We start from the raw sequence: 22,845 nt of genomic DNA, 5'->3' as shown, positions 1-22,845 counted from the left end.
TTCTGAAAATCCCTTTCTTAGGGATCTAACTCTCCCAATGCAATACATAGGGAGCCTGGGCAATTCACTCAGGGGCTGTTATTTCCATTGGCAGCAGGGCACCTATTAGTTAGGCATTGCAACACCTAATTCCTCTTTATATTTATAGTCAATACTATAACTTGGGCATGGAAATACTCAGTAAATTTCACAGAAAAAATGTGGGCAAAAATGATCAGTCACAGAAAGTTAATCAAAGTAGTTTTTGTTACATCAACACATGCAAGAGCATAGTGAGGGGCACTGAAAAGCGAGGCCCGGGGGAGTTATAGAGTGAGCTCACCCCACAGCAGCAGCTCCCCACGCCAGCTGTTGTGACTTCGTGCTGTGAGCTAAATGCACTAATCAGCTATGCTCCACCTGCTCCTCTGTAAATGGAGAAAGAAAGGCAGATAAGCCAAACCTGAGTAGTGCTGTGACCCTGTGCACCAGGTCGCAAGGCCACTCTGCTTGGGGGCATAATCAAATACGTTTTACAACCATTTCCAAGATTTCACAGACTTTATTCAAATTCATGATTTCCATGATCACTGTGACAAAATCAACCTTATTTATGACCCACAGTACAAAGAGCAGATGCTCCAGCTGATGCTGTGATGCACTTCCCTTTCACAATTTGTTTAAAGCTGAAGGACAAATGTGTTTTACTTCTAAGCAAGCTGTTTGCAAGTTACATGATAAACACAAGCATTTAACTAGAGACTATCATTACAGTTCATGATGCAGAGACATGGTAAGGATGGAAGACATTTTCTGTTAAATCAGCAAATACACAGAGGAGGTGTTTAAACACGTACAATGGAATTTCCACAACAACGTAAGACAACACAGATATAACTTAGATGGAGCCATGGCTCTTGTTTACAACGTTCAGCAATAAAGGCACAATCTTTTTGTAAACATGTACTCATCTCACATCAGCTATCTAGAGTAGCATTCAAAGCATTTGATGGAGGTATATCAAGTCATAGCACTCCGTTGCCTATGAACACTTTACCTTTGTAAAAGTGTTTCAAAATTCAATAGATCACTATTAGGTCTCCACTGTAAGTATTATGATGAATTTATGCAGAAAGTCTTTCCTCTTGCCTGTATTGGGGAACAACAAGTTTCATATACTGTGGTTTTCCCCAAGGCAATTAAAGCTTCAGATTTCACTCACTGACACATTCATGCCTGCAAATTTGTATTTATTTTCTTGTTCTATGTATTGTGCTAAAGACAGAATCCCTCAAACAGAAGGACTGGTTTAAAATTTGCAACACATTTATATTAAAAATACTGCTAAAATATCAATCCCTTTCAGTTGTGTGTCTGCTCAGTCCCTCTCTCCCCAGTAATGGATTGTGCATTAGGAAAGTATGACTTTGGGCAAATGAATTAACCAAATGTATTGACTTCATTAAAAACTTACTGGCCATTTGTTATGACATTTATATTTTGAGATGCAAGTTTCTTTACCATAAGGTTCTGAGCATGCACTGCTTTCAGGAGGGTGGACAACAATCAAAGAAACCATTACCAATGAGACTACCAAATTTGAAAAACGCTATGATAAATATTCAATATAAAGTTAAAACCGTTTATGCCTCAGGCAAAATGAATTGTGCATCTTCATTCAGTAATACTGCACGACTCACACCAATAGTCTAACAAAATTCGTACTACTCATACATACAAATCCAATGATTATGCTAATCAGTGCAGTTCACTATTACATGAAACTTGTGCATTTCTAGAGTTTTTTCCATCTGCCTCACATGGCTGATTCTGACTGGTTTTTTAACACAGTGTTATTCTTTTCATGCTCTGTAGGACTGTCAACTGGTACCTGCAGAAAGAATTAAGGGATTAAGTAGTTATACAAATGAAGCTATCCCTGACTTTAGACTAATTGTTCGCAGGCAAACTGATCACTAAATTCTCAATATAGCCAGACAGACTACATTACTGTTTTAGAAACTAGATTTGGTGAATAATTAGTCTGAGTTAGACGATAATAGAAAGGCACAAAAAACAGATTCCCTTTCCCCTCCAATTTTTGATTAAAAATTATATGGAATTTAGATCTCCTATAAATTATATAATTTTCCCATCTATATTACAGATGGAGCGTTGACATGGATTTTACGGAAATTAACATTCAGTTCATCCCCAGTGTATTTAAATACAATAGAGGAGAATCTTGAAAATAAGGAAATCCTGCTGTAACTTATAGGTACATGTGAATTACCTAAAGTAGGCAGAAAACTGTGTGATAGATGCTGTTACAGTAAGACTTCACAAAGGCATCTTCATTTCCTTGAAGGTCAAGAAAACTACAGGATGGAAAGATTTCAATGGTTTACCCTCATTTAAACAACTAGTGACTACATAATATATTGCAAAGCTAACAGCTGGGGTGCACATCTTGTGATCTATTGAAGAACCTAAACCAATGCTTATTGCTCAACTTTCCCGCATTTCAAAAGGAACAAAGGGATCGGCAGCCTGTCAGGGAAATCCGCTGGCGGGCCAGGACAGTTTGTTTACCTGCAGCGTCTGCAGTGCCGGCTGATCTCAGCTCCCACTAGCTGCGGTTCTCCATTTCAGGCCAATGGGGGCTGCGGGAAGCGGTGGCCAGTACATCCCTCGGCCTGCACCACGCCACTTCCCGCAGCCCCCATTGGCCTGGAATGGTGAACCGTGGCTAGCGGGAGCTGCAATCAGCCGAAATGGTGGATGCTGCAGGTAAACAAACCATCCTGGCCCGCCAGCGGATTTCCCTAACGGGCAGCGTGCCAAAAGGTTGCCAATCCCTAGGATACACCAAAAGCACACTCAATAAATTCGTCATGGCATGAAACTCTACCATGCCTTTCTTTTAGACACACGTGGACCACACTTTTTGGGAAGACCATTGTATCACTGAAATGTCAAATGTACAGCATGTACTCCTAAGCCACGTACTCCCGCTAAGAGATATACACATATCGGTTACATAGAGAACTAATCAGATAACTGAGGGCAGGTCCTGAAGTGTATCAGTTGCTCTAGCTGAATTAGGAAGCAGTCACATATTGTATTTTGATGTTAAATACTCATGAAATTACAAGTAAAATATTTAAGTGCAATAATACAACCGAAATAAAAAAGGTTAAATCACTTACAGCTTTAATGTCTGTGTTCAAAATCCCGGAATTTACAGTGTGTCTCCGCAAATCAGATTTGATTAAGGCTGAAACAAAGAAAACATTTATAACTCCCAACTTTCCCATAACACGACCAATCCAGGAGTCTGACTGTACCATTATGGCACAGATGTGGCAGTTACTTTATCACTTGTTCACAAAAGATTTCTTTATTTGCACTCTGACTTATTCACCTACCCATAGTATTCACAAATTTTAAACTTGCCCCTCACAGAAGTCATATGTAAAAACTGTTGTTAAATGACATTTTCTTAGCCACATTAAGCCATCGATAAGGGTGTGGTGAATGTTGACATTCTTGGCACATACTCAGCTTTTTACATGTGTACCGGGAAGTAAGTCCCAAGTATAAATTTGTGAACCAAACAATAATTTCTCTAGTCTGAGAATGTTAGAACTCCCCTCTTCTTGTCAGGCTGTTTGCATGTCTCTAAATCCCCTCAGAAGAAGGCCCTCAGAATAGAAGACCTATGTACAGAATCTCTTTTATCAAAGAACAACAGAACAGTTTTATTTCTAGAGGGAAAGCATCTACTTCCATGCCCCAGCACCTCTTCCATGTTCCCTCTCAGTGCACAATGTCCAGGGATTTCTTACTAAATATCAGCCCACCAGAGAAGAATGCTATCATGGCACCCACTGGGGAATGAAAGCATGTGAGTCGGACTCAGTACTCCAGGAATCACTCTCAGATAAGATTCCTGAAAGTCCGTTCCTCTCTTCAAAGCAACATGCTTTGACATTCAAATGCATTAAATTACAAGTGTGGTCTAGTGAACCAAGCACAGGCCCGAGATAAAAAAAATCCCACACACTAACCATGAATTTGACTTGCTGTGGCACATTGAGCAAGCCACTTTATCTGAGGTATAGATAAGCTCCTGTCTATAAAACAAGCGAAATTTGCTTCAGTTTCTTTGCACCACGTTAATGTAATAACCCTAATTCTTATATATAAAAATGTTCTGGATTACTACAAAAGTGAAGCAGTGCTTATTATTCACTTTTATGAGCTGATACTGTAAATAGGCCTATAAAGCTTTAACGACCAAATTTCTAGTTCTTCATTGGATAATTTACCTTTAAAAAAGGTCCATAAGCCAAGGAATCAAACTCAAGCTAGTGAGGGAAAACTTTCACATACACATAAAATGTCATTATTTCCTCACTAGCCAACTGACATCCAGCATTCCTCATAATCAAAAGGTTCTTATCTTAAGCACACTCTCAGTGGTGGGTATTTCTAATTGGCTAACAAGGTTAGTTTTTCTCATTATATTCGATAATGGACGGTTTTGCCTTTAACAAAGAAGTTGCAGACAAAAAATAAATGTGAAGAATGCCAACGCCATCCAAAAATTTAACAAGTCATTAAAAAGTGAATGCCTAATCAGTTCTCAAAAGCCAGCTACAAGATGACATGAAAGGTTTGCACATTAATAGCATACCGTTAAAAACCTTTTAAAAAAAAGTTAGTAATTTGTAAGACAATTACTAGTAGAATTGCTTATGCCCCATATACATAGGGCGTCAGAAATCTCTTATCCCACTCAAACACCAATATGCACAAGAGCCCCATCCCCCAATACACACACCAGTGCACATGTGGATATGTGCAATCCAACACTATAGTGACTGGGCCCACAAGACTTTGAGCTCTCTCGAGCCATCAGGTTTGAGCAAAGCCCAACAATACATTAGTTGCTAGTGGTAGATTTCTAGAGGATTAGTTTTTACAGATTTTAGCCAATTCCTTATTCTCATAATTTTGTAAATAATATCACCCCTCTAGCAGTCAAATCTCCAGAGAATGAGATAGCTGCCATCACTGATGGCTAATACCGTAACTAGGCAATTCCATCCCTTTTCTTATGGCAACTGGAAGGAATTTGTGGTTTCACCTCCAAACTGGCAGATCAAGTTCAAACAAAGAAACTTCTTTTTCACAAAATAAAGCTTTGTTCTGTCTGTTTGTACAACTATTGGATCATTCTATTCTAGAAGAGTGATCACCCCAGGCAACTACTAGAGATAGTCATTCACTCCAAAAATATTAAAATCAATTGTTAAAAAAACCTGGTTTTTCATAGGCCAGAAAGGACCATTGTGATAATTTAGTCTGACGTCCTATATAACACAGGCCATTCACACAAGGCCAAAATAATTCCTAGAGTATCTTTTAGAAAAAACATCCAATCTTGATTTAAAAACTGTCGGTGATTGAGAATTGACCATGACCCTTAGTAAGCTGTTCAAATTACATTCATTGTTAACAATTTATTTGTTATTTCCAGCCTAATTTGCAGTTATTTGCTGAGCAATGTATTTGATTGGATCTAAAAAAAACCCACATTTTTAAATAATCACTCTGGCTTGTAAACAGACAGACATTACACCCTGTAAATCCATTTAACCAAATCTATCCAAAAATCTCTACACCTTAAGTGTGCTTTTTCATACTTTGGGTTTAAAAATAAATCCAGTTTAATGTACTCTTTTAAACTGATGTATGTTTTTCTCATTTATGTTTACTAAGATGTTTTGCAACACTTCGAAAATAGTCAAATGTTCTAAATTTATGAAGACACTGTAGAGATGCAGCCAGGAACATGACCGTATATGTAGTTGCTATGTTGTCCTTAGAATGAGGTATGCATGCAGTAAATATTAATAACAATTCTTTAATCAAGGAATAATTTTCCATCCTTTGACATAGATAAGAAAACTGTGTGTTTAAACGCTATTGCTTTGTTGGAGACACTGACTCAACAACAAAGAACAAAAATACCCACATAAAGAAAGATAAATAGCAAATGTGATTAGTTACCTGTTAAAATAATGCCTACAAACATCCACGCACAGAGGAAAAGATTTCCTGCACGAGGGTCATAATCTGTTATGAGCTTTCCTTGAACCAGCGTAAAGAGAATCCCAAATATCTGTAATCAATCATCATAAAACATTTCAGATTTTATTAGACTCACTTAGTAAATCTCTTCTAATTTAGCTTATAAAAATCCACATCAGTGTATTGCAGTTTATCTACCAGTCTAGAGACTGGTAAACAAACAAACACTATAGGAGCGCAATAAAATGCCAGTAGCCAAATGTAGGACTGTTTCCCCAAAAATTCAGGCAGAGAGGCTTTATTAAATGTTACCCTCACATACAAGAATAAGCCTGCAATAACCTGTGCTGAAGCATTAAGGAGTCCTGATGAAGTGCCTTCAGACTCTGGGTATGTAATTTCCGCAGCAAACTCAAAGCCAAGTGGGAGATAACCTGTCATGAAGAAGCTGAAGGGGGGTAAAAAAGGACAAGAGTATCATAAGTGTGGCTCTAATCCATTGTTATGAATATGAAAAACAAACCTGAAGAAAGGTCATTTTAAAGTATCAGTTTACAGTGTCATGTGCTTGATTTCAAGAATTTATATAGTTTAGGGCTTCATCTGGCCCTCCCTAGTTATCTGCCCTTGTCTTACAATTTCATTCTCATATCCTTCCACCATGGATTCTAGTCCTGACACGTTTGTCTTGTTCTCATTCATAAATGATCTGGAAAAAGGGGTAAATAGTGAGGTGGCAAAATTTGCAGATGAATAATTTTGTATCAAGATACTTAAGTCCCAAGCAGACTGCCAAGAGCTACAAAAGGATCTCACTGGGTGACTGGGCAACAAAAATGGCAGATGAAATTCAATGTTGATAAATGCAAAGTAATGCACACTGGAAAACACAATCCCAACTATACATATAAAATGATGGGGTCTAAATTAGCTGTTACCACTCAAGAAAAATCTTGGAGTCATTGTGGATAGTTCTCTGAAAACATCCACTCAATGTGTAGCAGCAGTCCAAAAAGTGAACAGAATGTTGGGAATCATTAAGAAAGGGATAGATAATAAGACAGAAAATATCATATGGCCTCTATATAAGTCCATAGTACGCTCGCATCTTGTACTGTACTGTGTACAGATGTGGTCACCCCATCTCAAAGAAAGATATACTGGAATTGGAAAAGGTTCAGAAAAGGGCAACAAAAATTATTAGGGGTATGGAATGGCTGCCATATGAGGAGAGATTAAAAAGACTGGGACTTTTCAGCTTGGAAAAGAGACAACTAAGGGGGGATATGATAGAGGTGTATAAAATCATGACTGATGTGGAGAAAGTAAATAATAGGCAGCAAGTTTAAAACTTAAAAAAAGGGAAGTATTTTTTCACAGAATGCACAGTCAGCCTGTGGAAGTCCTTGCCACAGGATGTTGTGAAGGCAAAGACTATAACGGTTCAAAAAAGCTAGATAAGTTCATGGAGGATAGGTCCATCAATGGCTATTAGCCAGGATGGGTAAGGATGGTGTCCCTAGCCTCTGTTTTCCAGAAGCTGGGAATGGGTGACAGGGGATGGATCACTTAATAATTACCTATTTTGTTCATTCCCTCTGGGGCACCTGGCACTGGTCACTGGATACTGGGCTAGATGGACTTTTGGTCTGACCCAGTATGGTGTTTCTTATGTTCTCCCATAACCATCTCTATGTTTTGTTCCATGCCACCCTCTATATACAGAGCTCCCTTCCCAAAGCCACTACCCTCTCTTCACTAAAACCCCTCTACTAAAAAGGCCAATTTCTTAAAAGTGCAGGACTTGGCCAATTTAGTCACCTAATCTATTTAATGAGTCAGCTGTTCATTTATGTGGAGGAATGGGACTGACCATCAGTAGAGACACTAAAACTGCACCTGGGGATTGCTGTGGAAATTGGGCGAACTGAATGATGGAGGGCAGATGGGAACCCAATGTACTTACTTTTTACAAATTATAAAACTTAGACTTAATGCCTATCATCACCACAATTGCTTCGCTTGCATATCCCTTTCCTCACCTCTCTTTGGTTTTTTTAGATTATACGCTCTTGGGGGCAAGGACTGCATCTTCCTCTGCATTTGGGATGTGCCTAGCTATTTTGGATGCTAGGAAAATATAAATTGTACATATTAGCAATTAGTATTAGTGAGCTCAAATGCCCAACCCCCTACTTTTGTTTATTTGGGGGCCTGATCCAATGACCATTGAAGTCAATGGGAAGACTCATTTGTTTCAATGGGCTTTGGATCAGGCTCTCACGAGAAAGCTACATTCTGATCTTCATCACACCAGTGAAAATTGAGAGTAAATCTACTGACTTCAGCAGAGACCAGAATTTGGTTCACTCACCCATTGTATCTGTAGCAGAAGATAGGTTGTATGTGTGGAAATGGAGTTTTACAGGTATAGTATTTTAGTTTAAAAAAATAAAAGCCCTTAGATACCTTTAAATACAGTTTTTCAACTAGAATTACAACGTCTTTTCCCCTTTGATTCCTTACCCAAGCACTCCTCCAGTCACAAACACTATTACAAGGTTTCCAATGTCCAAGGTGAAAGTAAATATGGTCATTCCAACAAATGAGAGAATGTAAACGATTAAAGTAGTCTGTCTGCAAACAAAACCCAAGAGAAAATACCCATTGTAAACCTGAGAAGACAATACATATTGTCAAACATGGAACAGTCATGTAAATATTACATATTCTCTTTGCTACATCTGAAATATCAGTTTTAAAAATCTGCTTCAGGTAATTCCAACTCAGATATATCATGCATTTCAGTGAGGCTCTGTCCGTCCCCATTCTCCTCATTCCCTTAGTTATATGGCTGCTTTTATTCAAGCCACAATGGAGAGGAATGACTTGCTCAGACTCACAGAGGACAAGCAGTTACACCAGAAGATGAAGTCAAGCCCTTTGTAGTTCCCTGCTCTATTGTATTCTCAAAATGATACTATGGGATTACATGCTATACTACATCAAATCTCAAGCAGCCAAATTGAACACTATTTCCAATAAAAGTGAAGAGTCAGATAAAAAACAAGCCTAATCTGATTAGAATGAATTACTCATTTTATAAATTGTATTACAGACTGAGCAACTGAGGCACATGCTTGTTTTATTAGCCAATCATATGCAGCAGAGCAACCATCCTACTGCATTACCATCCACTAGGGTTATTAAAGCTATTGTACGTAATTTATGATAAAGAAACAGTCACTGAAATAAGAACTTCACTCTAAGACTGAGAGTTCTTGTTTTGAAAATCAACATCCCTTATTTCCCTTGTACATGTTTGCTAAATGCCACAGCATGTGCATACTACAGAGCCTGTAACAATGTTCTGCTCCACAGACATGGCCTGGATTAAAGGCTGTGTTTATGCTTATTTAAAGATCCACTAGAGGGCGCAAACATTTAAATTAATAAATTAAACTCCTAATTTACATTATGACAATGTGGTGATGCCAGTATGCTCCACCAAAGGAGGAACTTGATAGGTAAAAACTGGAGCAAGATAAAATGGAGAGCGGTGGGACTGCTGGAACCCAAGATGTCTCTCCTATTTTGCTAACATCATGCATGCATTGTCCGGCCACAGGGGTAGACAGAAACCCCTACAAATTCACATCACACCGTAGTGGACTCAGCCCAACCTTGCCCCAATCTCATCCTGGCCAGAAACCTATGAGATCGAGTATAAGACTCTTACCACAGTCCCAGTCATGGCACTCCCTCAAGGACAAAGAAAAATCATGGACATACTGATTTTTTTTTAATCATTTCCCTTCTCCCTTCCACAAAGGTGCACTTGAATCTTTGCATTTTTATAGAAGACTTTTTTTCCCCTAACACAATTGCACATCCACCTACCCCTGCCCATCCCAACTCCACTCACTTACTTGTATGTTTTAGTGTAATCCAGCCACAAACCACAAATAATGGAACCCACCATTCCTGCTACCACCAGTGTCAAGCCAATCCTCCCAGCATTCACTTCTTCTCCCTTTCAACAAATATTTATATGGTTTTTATTAATAACTCACTTCCACTCAAGGCGTCAGGCTCTCAGGCCTCATGACAGTTATAAGTACAAACACTAGTACTTATCGCCTCCATAACTGTATGGAGCATGCAATTTTAAGGGACTACAAAGGAGACTCTGAATCCTTGATCACACAAAAATGCCTACAAAACGTCTGGGACACTAACTCTACAGATATACAAATGAAAAAGCAAAGGATTCAAGAGAAACTTACCGGATAATGTGTTACTATCATTTGGTTCAATAATGTGGAGACAGAATAAAATGCCCCAGTCATCATACCTGCAATAGCAAAACAACATGATGTATCCTCCATATCATTAACCATATCGTAAGTGTCAATAATAATCAAACGTTTACATTAAAAGAAGCAACGTTCCTCACCAGGAAATTCATTAAGTCACCAGCAAGATGTCTACTTATTGCACTTTTTTTTTTTAAGGGTTTCTCTGTATCCTAAAGCGCCCCCACCCTCCCCCTATAATCTGTGCCCAGACTCTCAGGGCTAGTTTTCAAGCCACCATCTGTCTGGATGAGGAGAATTAGAATGACAACTTTAGGGGTCTATGTTAGCTATTCCTTAAAAGGAGGCATGAAAATTAAAAAAAAAAAAAAAAAAATCACGTCTGAATGAATTTTACCTATTCTTAAATATGATAATTAAGATAACAATACCTTAAAGATATTACAGAAGATATATTTATGTTTTCATCAGTGGGTTTGCTTTGTGCATTTAAAAGCATTTTGTACACCATCAGCTTCATTGTTCCCACAGTTTGTTTCCCCAGGTCTTCCACACATCAGAGAAAAACAAAGCAATAAGCCAGGGGCAGGCAACCTTTGGCATGTGGCTCGCCAGGGTAAGCACCCTGGCGGGTTGGGCCAGTTTGTTTACCTGCTGTGTTCGCAGGTTCCGCCAATCGCGACTCCCAGTGGCCGCAGTTCGCTGCTCCAGGCCAATGGGGGCTGCAGGATGCGGTGCGGGCTGAGGGATGTGCTGGCCGCCGCTTCCCACGGCCCCCATTGGCCAGGAGCGGCAAACCACAGCCAGTGGGAGCCACGATCGGCCGAACCTGCAGACGCAGCAGGTAAACAAACTGGCCAAGCCCGCCAGGGTGCTTACCCTAGCGAGCCGCGTGCCAAAGGTTGCCGACCCTGCAATAAGCAATAAACCTACTTTCCTCAGCAAGTCTTGCTCTCCCAGACTGCGTCTACACTAGAGAAATTTACCATGTGACATTTGTCCTCCCAGAACTACACTCTCAATCATTTAGCAGCTATGAAGACTATGATGTCAAGGCTTCACATCAATTAAGCTTCAGTCATTCCAGGCCCAATTTGAATGCCAGAAGTGCTAGTACAATTAGTGTAAGTAGTCCTTCTACTATAGCGAGTGAAGGATGTCAGGAATAGAGCTAATGACAGCCTTTCATCTACCTGCTTCATCCAAAAGTACCATGATGCACTGAATTCTGCTCATAGTTTTTGAGATGACCACAGGCCACCCACAGTTTTTGGTCTCAAGCTGCTAAATGAGTGATGGCATGGCAAAGATCAGATGGACTCTAGGAACGTATCTAGCCTTTATTACCAGCCTAAAGACAGAAGACAACACTCACCATAACTGATCAGCAAAAGCACAAAAGGAATATTTCTGAACAGGTTAATTATTGATTGTTTATAAGAGTAATCTTCAGGAGGAATGTCCTGGAGAACAGCTTGAGCCTGGCTTGGAGGAAATTTAGGCTTTTCATCAAACACTAGAACAAACACAAAAGAACAACATTAATAGAATTTTTCACCCTACTAATCTTTACCAGTATGCCTTGAGTAATGGCTTGGGATTTTACGTGAATACAAAATTTTTCAGTTTAAGGAACATTGTAAAGTAGATTTTTATGAAAGCGTAAACAAACGACTTCCATTCTAACTTTATCCTCCAATGAGAGCTGGCCAGTCTGAACATGCCACCTCCATTCACTCTTCCATTCACTCTGGCTGGAGCGCTACTAACAAACATACTCTAGAGACATTTTTCATCTGTCACATATTTGGGCCCTTAGAATATAATTAGTCCGAGCAAATGCCAAAGTCATGCTGTGGCATAAATTAATTGGCACACTATTCAGAGCACTATGTCTCTCTCTTTTCAACATGACTGAACAGCTCACCCACATCAGGGTCAACATATTCCACTCTACTTGGACCTGGTCCAGTTTGTAGTTGAAGTCCCAGAAGTCAACAAGCCAGTGCATCAGCACTTCCCTAAATACACCTTGAGCTAACTTCAGTTCAGAAAGAAGATGCAACAGTTCAAATCCTGAAACTGAAGCATTAATATTGGTAAGCCTCCACCATAACTTCTTTTTAAAGAGCTTATTTTCCTCCTGGTTGAGAGTAAAGGACCAAGATTAAGGGCTTGTCTACACGAATAATTAGTTTGCAGTAGCTGGGGTCTGAATCTACCCCACAATAGCCTGCTGTGAACTAAATGCCCATGTGGACTCTGCTCTGCACATAAACAATCTGTTAGCACTCTTTGATCTAGTCCTCTCTGAGATGGGACTAGATCAAACCGCATTAATGAACTGATACAGTGTGTCAGCGGGGTCCACATGCACAGTTAATCCACAACAAGGTAGGTTAGGATATTTACACCCCTGCCTCCTGCGAACTAAATGTTCATGTAAATAAGCCCTAAGAGTCCTTTACTCTGGATATACTTCAAGAGAGACCATTTTGTTTCACTGGAAACTTGTCAAGTTACAGTAACTTAGTTCTCTTCTTTCTGATTGGCCCCACAGATAACTGAAGAACAAAACTTGAGAAAATCTGATTTGTGTCGTTGCCCCTTACATTAAAGCTGTGATTTTCAACCTTTTCTCATTTGTGGACCCCCAAAAAATTTTGAATGGAGATGTGGACCCCTTTGGAAATCTTAGGCATAGACTGCGGACCCCCAGGTCCACGGACCACAGGTTGAAAACCACTGTTCTATAGTAACAACAACCTTTTGCAGACTGCTTAAATAACCACTGCATTAGAGGACTGGCAAAAAAGGGAACAGTGTTAAACTGTTAATTGCTCTGTCTCATGCTCTATCTCAGTGGTCCCCAACCTTTTTGGCTGGTGGGCGCCAGTCGAAGGACCACTGCGGCGGTGGAGCACCCGCCGAAATGCTGCCGAATTTCAGCGGCGACGCCTCTTGATGACGTCGCTTGTCGACAGCAAGCGGCGTCAGCAAGAGGCATCTCCGCTGAAATTCAGGAGCGACGCCTCTCGATGACGTCACTTGTTGACGGCAAGCGGCATCAGCGAGAGGCGTCCCCGCCAAAATGCTGCTGCGGCATTTTGGCGGGTGCTCTCCCGGGGGCCAGGATGTGGGTGCATTAAGATGCACCCGCGCGCACCGCGTTGGGGACCCCTGCTCTATCTTGTCCTTGTACTAAAGAGGAAGTCAGCTGACCCTCCTTGAAAGCGTCTTTGAATCCTAGTTAGATGGAAGATATTCTTTTTGGCTAACATTGCTAACACAACCTATGACAACCTATATTAAGGCCTAAACATACTATAATCTATTAAAATCGTTTAAAAATATATATATATTTCATCAGTACATTTGCTGCCTACGTTTTAGAGTCAAACCATTCAACTGATGGAAGTCACTGGCTAAGTACCTGGAACCAGCGTTTGTTGAAGTGCTAAACCAGTTTTTGACAGCAGTAGCTTCATCTGCAGATGCAGAGAGAATATTTTCTTCATTTCAGTTTATTCCACTAGTTCAGTTCAATGACTAGTCAATTCAAAGGTAAGCAACTGACTGGGAGCTGAAAAAGCAGGAAAGCTTGTTTTCCTCTTCCAATGACTGAATAAAAACAAGATGTCAGATATCGACTAGCCCTAAAATCTTGAAGTACATGCAGACAAGAAACAATTACTTCAATTCACTATCTACAGACAGTACTTCCTTTGATTAATAAATCAGTTTGAATGCAAAACATGTTTCGATTAACTTATTTGTTTTTGTATGTATCCAGCATATTTAAAGTAGTTTAATAAAAGCAATTTTAAAATGCTGTTCTTGTGTATTTAACTGAATTTCAATTTCCATTCAAATTCAATTTGCCACAAATCACAGGTTAAAAACAACAAAAATCATCTAACAAACAAGGTATGTGTCATTCTCCATTTTCTAATACAATAAAAATATAAAAATGAAGAAAATCTGAATATATGTTAAAGCATAAAATTGCTAAAATAAATGTGACTAGATATAGTTTAGTAAAAAGTAGCACCAAAAACTTAGTGTAAGGGCTATATTTAATAGCAAATCAACATATTTCAATTGTTACCAACCAGTGAGAATCAGCTATTATTTAGGAAAATAACTAAAAACTACAAAAGCAAAACAAGATTAGAAGTGATTATTTAAATCAAGGTTTTCTGCTTCCTGATTTATATCATGATTAAAATCAATCCACTCTGGAATGAAGCGGGATCACATTAATCAGATCCCCTAACCCTTAAGTATTTAGATGTTCTGCTTATAGTGGCAAAATGAGGGCCAATCTAGCTCCCTTATTTAGTTATAAGGCCGAAAGTGCATTGCTATGCTAACTCCATTATATCTCAGTATTACAATATTTGTGACATAAAGGTCAGAAGATGGAAAGAAAAAAAAATCACAACTTTGTGCAGATGACCTGCCAAGGACCTCTATACTGTTTATGCACCATTTTAAAGGGCTTAAATGGTGCAGAGTCTTCATGCAGACCCTCTACAGAAGGGTGAATTTCACCCCAATCCTTAAAGATTCTACAACACAAGAGAATAGGGCAAGAACAGACTTTCAGTGGTACCTGAATTTACATGCTTTGGTATGGGTTTGTATCAGACCCTTAACAGTCTGTAGTATAACTTCTTTTATTTACAGTATTAAAAGTTGGATTTCTGTAAATATACCACTGGCTCCAGAGTTTCTTTAGGGATCTTTTGGATACAAATAGGCCAATGAACCCATTAAAATCTTTCTGACCTTTGTGTATATCTCTAAAGACATAGCCACACCCTACTAGCTCAATATCCTGTGGATATAAAAACAGTGTCAATAATTGTTCAAGTGCCATTCAGCTGTATTTGATGAGTTAGCATTTTTCCTTTTTCACTGTAGGTGGAACCACTAAAACAAAGCACATAAAGACTTATGAAATATCTGGTGTAGGAGTAAATCAAGCTCAACTATAGGTAAAAGTTATACATGAGGAACATGGACATATTTGTCCATGTGAAATAAAGCAAAGGGAGTATATCAACTATGAAAGCCTGCAACTCATTAATTTATCATAGATGTAAATCTGCTGCGCACTAGCATGCTACACACAGTCTGCATGCCGTGGATGCTGCTGCTGTGCGCTGGTTTTTAGTAACCAGCGGAATAAAGAACACTATCCCCAGGGTTCAAAAGGAGTACTCTAACTCTGGCAGCATTAAGCGGAGATCCTGTTTCTGAACACTTCTTTGAACCGACATCAGTCATTTAGGGAATCTCCTGATGTTGGGATGGCTGAAGATTTTACAGTTGTCAATTGAAGGAATGGCAGAAAATCAAGAGACTTCAGTTACAACAAGTCCAAAAATAGACTAAGAGGGAGCAGAGCATGAAGACATGTTATCTGCTGCCAACAGAGATAACCTTGTCCATATCTGGTAGTAATACTGGAGGGTTTTATGGATTGTAGTACAAAATGCAACTTTACTGGACACGCTAGATCAGAAGCTGATGTCTCATAATCCAAGCTGCAAGTTGAAGAGACTTTGGCCTGGGGATGCAGAACAAGGCTGTCTTCTTGGGCTAGGCATTCTGAAGACAACCAGGACAGATCCAGAAGATGCACATACCTATACTACTTGGCCCAAACAGGAGGGATCAGAATGACACAGGCCTTGTCCTGTCTGGTCACCAATGTACATACAAATCTACAGAATGGGAGAATTCGGCTCCAGTCCCAACAAGAGCACATCTCTAAATGTGTTTCCATTGATCTCCGATCTGAAGCAAAACAGAGAGCTTTGCATTGCTACACCTGCAGCTAGCCACAGAAAAGGAAGATACTGAAGCAACTGGGGCCAGGCTCTTACAATCTCACCTGTGAACATTCAGTGCCTTGAGGGGATGCTTGTGCAATCTCAACGCCCACTGCTTTTTGAGCAAGTTCCCAAAGCTCAGCAGCAACTTGGGGCACGTCCCACAAGAGGTAACATGCAGAAACCACCTCAAGTATTATCAGTGTACAATTTATAGAAGCTTATTCTCAATTTTTTTGCTCCGATGGCATTTCAACTGGTTTAAAGTTAAAACAGGAAACTGAGGCTAGATCTACTCTTAAAACATCTGCCGGTGTAGAAACATCAGTTAGGGTTGTGATTTGTCTTTTTAAATAATGTTTTATACCAGCAAAAGCTCTAGCTTAGATGCAGTTATACTGGCAAAAAAAAAAAGTGCTTTTGTGGGTACAGCTCATATAATTCAGGGAACTGGTATTTGCTATTCTGACAAAAGCACTTTTTGGCATAAGCTGCATCTATACTAGGAGAGTTTGCCAATACAGCTATTCCTGCAAACCTTTTTTTAGTGCAGACTAGGCCTAAGTCTATTTAGGTCTTTTTCTACAGCTCAGGGCCAACACACAACATGGCATAGCATGGTTAAATGCAGACAAACACTATTTTAGCCAAACAAAACTTGCATATAAATTCAACCTATCTAGACACTTATACAGCCCTTACTGTTATAGTAAGCAGCACCTCCCACGAACAAACACCAAGCAAATTTAATTCACCACTTGCTAAGAGTATCTTGACAGAAAGCAGATGTTTGGTGTGAGACACTGATAAGTTTATTCCAAGGAAAGCTAAGTCAAAGAGGCAGGGTTTGCAATTTGTTCTAAAAGATGAAGTTCATGGAATTTAGAGTAACTATCAGTTTCCTCTGCTCACACAGTCACTATATGAAATGTTTCACTTACCAACTCCCGTTAATAAGAATAGAAGTGTGGATACTGCTGCTGTTCCATAGAACATGATGCTGATATTATGCCCCATTAGATCAATATCATCAACTGTGTTTGGAACCAAAACTGGTGGTAACAAGAAGCCAATTGCCGTGCCAAGCTGTAAAAAGACAAACAAAAAACAAGTACATTTTCCTGTGAACAAGAGCAATCAAAAGAACAAAGACAAAAAGTCCTTCACTGTGGAATACGGCACTTATATTATAGCACAGAAAGTGATTAATAAGAATTACAAAGGAAAACTGTTCCTGTATTGTACTGAAGGGCAGTAGTTATTGATTTGTCAATCTTACTGACAACCCACAGCCAATATTTCCATAAACCAGTTTTCCTCTTCTTCACTGCAATGCTACAGTGAGAATGTTACACACTGACCAAAAAAAAATAATAATAATTATGGAAGTCCTTCTTTACAGAGGAAATTTCATACGAGAACACTGCTTTATGCACACACATTTACTTGGCCTGTCATTCTGTGACTGAATGTACAGTACATCTAGATAGGACCCACGTTTCTCTTACAGACCAGTCTTCCCTCATTCTTGATCATAATCCTGCATTTGACTTCACAGCCTGATGTTATAAAAGGGAAGTTCAGCATTATATTTTCACTGTAGGATTAATCAGGAAGAGAAGAGCAACAGGGAAGGGAATGCCTTTGTAGAAACACATTTTCAGTTATTATTAAGCCTGATAAGAAGTGCCATAAAATACAAAAGTAGCAGGTTTATGTTTTGGGCCAGTTTCAATTCAGCCTCTAATTCAAGAAAAATAGAAGGCTGTGCCTTAAAATTTGGCTTCTGGTATGTAAAACATTTGAAAATTTCTGCAGGCGTAAGCATAGCATAGTTTCTTTAAATTTCTCTTGGTTTTGTCTCATTACTACAGAAAAATAAACTATTTTCTTTTTCAGTAAAAAGTGAAACATTGTCCATCACGCTAGAAACCCCAGTGACTATTTCAAGTAGTTTAATTTCTATAATTATGTCCGAAAATCTTTTGTTAAAAAAATGCTAAGGATTCAAAGTCAAGCACTCAAGTTAAGAAATGCCAGAATTAAGGTTCCTTGTACAATCTTAATTATAGCCCCCACGTGCATATACATTATGATACAGTCTTTAATTATATGCTCATATGCTACTTTTTCCACAAGACCTGCATTGAATACAGAATTATTAATTTCTTCGTGGACCTTTTTAATATTGTTCTTACTGTAGTACCTTAGGACCATGTCTACACTACAAACTTTTATCCCCAGAATTTATATCAGTGTACAGCTGCCAGAATTAGCATGTTGCTCGTGCACATGCATACTCGACTACTTGCGTCAGCATAGCATGTACTAGCAAGGAGTGCTTATGGCGATGCAAAACTGGTGCACCAAAGGGAGGTTTCCCAGTGTGCCCTGCACTGCCATCTAGTGCAATGCCTTTTGGGAATTTTTTGCCATGTGCTTTGGGATAGAAATGACTCACCCAGAGAGCTCTGGGAGCTAGAGATCAAGTTCCCAATATGCAACGTTCTCCATCCCATAGTACCATCCATATCCCATAATTTTTGCACCTTATTTTAAAATCTCACTAACCCACACAGCACTTTTTGCTGTCCACCATCTCTGACGGAAGCCTGGAGCCCACAGAGCTCTACACTATTCTCATGAATGTTGCCAATACAAGACACTTGAACCTCTTGTACATGGAGACCTAGAGGAAGTACCACAACATGATGATTTCCCCGAGGACAGTCTGCTGAGGGACATAACGCAAAACAATTTAAGGTTGTTGGTGCCATTCACCAAGCAGCTGCAGATGGTGGAGCACTGCTTCTGGGCTTGAGAAACGAGCACTAACCAGTGGGATCACATAATACAGATTTGAGACGAGCAATGGCTCTGAAACTTTCAGACGCAAACAGCCACATTCCTGGATCTATGTGCTAAGCTCACCACAACTGTCCAGCATAGGGACTCCAGAATGATAGCTGCATTGACAGCGAAGAGAGCAGCGATCGCACTCGGGAAGCTGGCAATGGAAATAATTTTGGAAAAACCACAGTGGGAGCCATTATCATGCAAGTGCATAGGACATTAACCATCTCCTGCTATGCAGGACTGTGACTAAGTCAGGCATAGCTGCTCGTGTCTCCCTGCACCACTACTCCCATTCAGCTCCTGCCTCAATGTTGTCACCCCCTAGCTCCTGTGCCTACAACCCAGTCTGCCCGCCCCCCAACCCTTCTGAACCCCCGTCTGTGTGATTCCCCCAGCAGCCCTGTGTGCCCTGCACTGTGTCGTTCCCTCCCCCCCACACATATCCCATGCCCAGGGGCGGCTCTAGGAATTGCGCCGCCCCAAGCAGGGCGGCACGCCGCGGGGGGAGCTCTGGCGGTCGCCGGTCCCGCGGCTCCGGTGGACCTCCCGCAGGCACACCTGCGGATGCTCCACCGAAGCCGCGGGACCAGCGGACCCTCCGCAGGCATGCCTGTGGGAGGTCCACCAGAGTCGCCTGCCGCCCTCCCGCGGCACACCGCCCCAAGCATGCGCTTGGCACGCTGGGGTCTGGAGCCGGCCCTGCCCATGCCTCATCTGGCCCCGTGGGCAGAGTGCTGTAATGAAGGCCGTCTCTGCCCCCTCTCTCTCCACAGCTCACTGATCCCATCCTTGAGCCAGCTGCCCTCTCTTCTGGTGCCACATCAGATGGGTGGGTGAAAGATGTAAGTGCAGCATGACCCCCTCACGGCTTCCCTTCGCCTCTCCATCAGAATCAATTATTCTGCCTGGGGCAGGGAATCTGCAGGGGGCATTAATTCTGCACTTGCATAGAACCCATCCCCACCCCCGCCAGGAGTAAGCTTTGGCTGCTGCTAGGAAATGCGTGGTGCTTGCTGTCCATTTACAAGCGTCATGTGCTTTGAATACCGATAGGCATTCTTCAATGTGTGCTGAGAACTACTAAAGATGATAATTTTATTCTCCAAAAATAGAAATTTATTAAGTGTCAAAAATAGAGCAGAAAAACAATGTGAAAAAATACAAGCAATGCAATACAATCTTGAAAACATAAATTAACAGAATGAAACTTTGCTGCCTTTCCAATTTCAAACATTTCTGTTGCTTTCAGTTCACAAACAGTCCGTTGTGACTTCACAAACACTAACCCCTGAGAACCATGATTAGTGTATGTGAAACTGCAGTTTTCCTTGCTAACCCCTGGCATGGAGTGGTACGGATAGGATGCAGCATGAGATGCCATGTGATATGCTGGGGGATATAGGGAGCGGTTAACCATGGAGTTCTCTAAGGACTGCAAAGGGTGGGGAGTCTGAGATTTGTAGACTTCCAGGTCAACCAGGGTCTGCAGCATTTAGATTTGCTGCCTGAGGAGACCCATTGTGTCCCTGTGCATCTTCCTCTCCTTTTCCTGTTGGGATTTCCTCCTGTCTACTCGCTCCTTCTCTGTGCCATCTGCCACACTGGCCCTCTCTTCACAGTCCAATGCATCACTGGCTTATAAGATCTCACTGAACAGGTCTTCCACCAGTCTTCTTTCTTCTCTCTATCCAGGTGAGACATTCTATGGGCCGGGGGGGCACCCCTAAAGGCCATAATAGCAGAAGCTACATATAAAACAGACAGCTGTATCACTGGCTACACAGTCATAACAAAAAGACAAGTTTCAAAACTTCCTTCCCTCATTCTGAGAAAAACCCTTAATAAGGAATGCTTACTGACACTTCAGCTTTGGAGTGTCTCTGCACAGCACTGCTCTCCAGCCCCAGCCATGGTGAATATGTCCAGGGGGAGGAGGGAAATTCCTCTGCATGAAATAATAAATTTTTGGTCCCTATTCCATGGGTGTGAGTATAGGACAATGGCACTGAATATTGGCACTATTTTCCACAGGCAGTAGTGGATTTGCTGATATTCACTCTTGAGAATGACAAAGGCACAGAAAGCATAGCTACTACTGGTGTCCTGAAGCTGCCCAGGCCCGTATGTCACTAGTCAGTTTACTGCAATGGTGCCAGACAAACTCATTGCAGAGTGGGGCAGGGAAAAACAGCCTACTGCAGAGGAAAAAACAAGGCCGCCATCCCCAGAAACCTTCAGGAGAGAATTGCCGGGTATCTCCATGAAAACCTCCACTGAGATCTCTCAGGAGGATACAAGGGACATTGTGTGTACATAAAGTGTTTTGCACGGCGATCCCCCACCTATCCCTATGGGAAAACAAAAAAGCACATGCAAACTACACCTACCTCTTCTCATGCAAATTAAACAATGAAAAGTTAATGTGTGTGTCTTGTTAACTTGGGGCAGGTGCCCTCTTTAAATTTAAAGATTATAAAGAAAAAAATATATACACACACTTACCTGAGGTCCCTTCCACTTCACTGGGGCTCATCCATGCTCAGCTGGCAGGACTGGACAGACTGTGGTGGAGTCTCGAGCAGGTCCTGGCTCATGGCATGGCTGAAGCCCTCATCCGCATCTCCCTCTCCCCCCCCCCCCTTCTTTCTCTTCGCTGCTTATGGCGGGGTCTCCGCCAAGGTGTCCATGATGGTGTGCAGGTGGGGTGTCCACCAAATATGGCATGCAGCTCGTTGGCAAAGTGGTAGGTATGCGGCTCAGAACCAGATCGACTGGCCTTGTGGGACACTTGCCACAGTTCCTTCACTTTCCCACGGTGCTACTGCTGATCCCTCTAACGCTCCTTTGCCTGCATCCCCCATGTAATCTGCTTGTATATGTCCATGTTTCTATACCTCGTCTATGACTGTGCTTGCACAGCCCCTACTCCCCACAAGCGCAGGCGATCCAATGCATTCCTGCCTGGAATAGATAGGAGGTATCTAGTGTGTGGAGCCAGCATGGTTGGTTGGGCAGTTGCACACAACAAGGGAGCGCTGCTAAACGTGCTCGCCAAGCTGGGCAATCAGGAAAAGGAACTTCAAAAATAAGTGAGGGATTTTAAGGTGGATAGTGGCTTCTGGTCTCCATGAACCCTAGGCCGTAGAGTTCACAATTGTGACCAGAGTGGTTGCTGTTGCAGGGAATGGGACATTGTGGGACAGCTGCTGAAGAACTGTTAGGGCAGGGGTAGGCAACCTATGGCACGGGTGCCAAAGACGGCACACGAGCTGATTTTCAGTGGCACTCACACTGCCCGGGTCCTGGCACTGGTCTGGGGAAGCTCTGCATTTTAATTTAATTTTAAATGAAGCTTCTTAAACTTTTTAGTAACCTTATTTACTTTACATACAACAATAGTTTAGTTATATATTATAGACTTATAGAAAGAGACCTTCTAAAAACGTTAAAATGTATTACTGGCACGCGAAACCTTAAATTAGAGTGAATAAATGAACATAAGAACATAAGAAAGGCCGTACCAGGTCAGACCAAAGGTCCATCTAGCCCAGTATCTGTCTACCGACAGTGGCCAATGCCAGGTGCCCCTGAGGGAATGAATCTAACAGGCAATGATCAAGTGATCTCTCTCCTGCCATCCATCTCCATCCTCTGACGAACAGAGGCTAGGGACACCATTCTTACCCATCCTGGCTAATAGCCATTTATGGACTTAGTCACCATGAATTTATCCAGTCCCCTTTTAAACATTGTTA

General features: G+C 41.1%; 1 protein-coding gene across 2 annotated transcripts in view; it reads right to left on the bottom strand.

The window, feature by feature from the left end:
• Window positions 1-521: 521 nt before the first annotated feature.
• The window catches only part of FLVCR1 (FLVCR heme transporter 1), a 32,668-nt gene continuing 10,344 nt past the window's right edge, over window positions 522-22,845 (bottom strand). Inside the window, exons 2-11 of one of the 2 annotated variants that reach the window (XM_039532794.1) lie at window positions 17,176-17,320; window positions 11,770-11,910; window positions 10,365-10,432; window positions 10,008-10,111; window positions 8,605-8,715; window positions 6,421-6,526; window positions 6,058-6,169; window positions 3,189-3,256; window positions 2,273-2,357; window positions 522-1,870 (exon numbers count right to left, since the gene is read on the bottom strand). In XM_039532794.1, coding sequence (XP_039388728.1) covers window positions 2,349-2,357; window positions 3,189-3,256; window positions 6,058-6,169; window positions 6,421-6,526; window positions 8,605-8,715; window positions 10,008-10,111; window positions 10,365-10,432; window positions 11,770-11,910; window positions 17,176-17,320 — 864 coding nt within the window. In that variant the 3' untranslated portion in view covers window positions 522-1,870; window positions 2,273-2,348. Of the gene's footprint in view, window positions 1,871-2,272; window positions 2,358-3,188; window positions 3,257-6,057; window positions 6,170-6,420; window positions 6,527-8,120; window positions 8,209-8,604; window positions 8,716-10,007; window positions 10,112-10,364; window positions 10,433-11,769; window positions 11,911-17,175; window positions 17,321-22,845 lie in introns of those variants that run through there. The other variant, XM_039532796.1, reaches the window with a different exon arrangement.

The sequence above is a fragment of the Mauremys reevesii genome, linkage group 3 (assembly GCF_016161935.1).
Source record: "Mauremys reevesii isolate NIE-2019 linkage group 3, ASM1616193v1, whole genome shotgun sequence".
In the NCBI taxonomy this organism is placed as follows: Eukaryota; Metazoa; Chordata; order Testudines; family Geoemydidae; genus Mauremys; species Mauremys reevesii.
The sequence above is the reverse complement of the archived record's forward strand: the minus strand, read 5'-3'. Positions and strand labels throughout refer to the sequence as shown.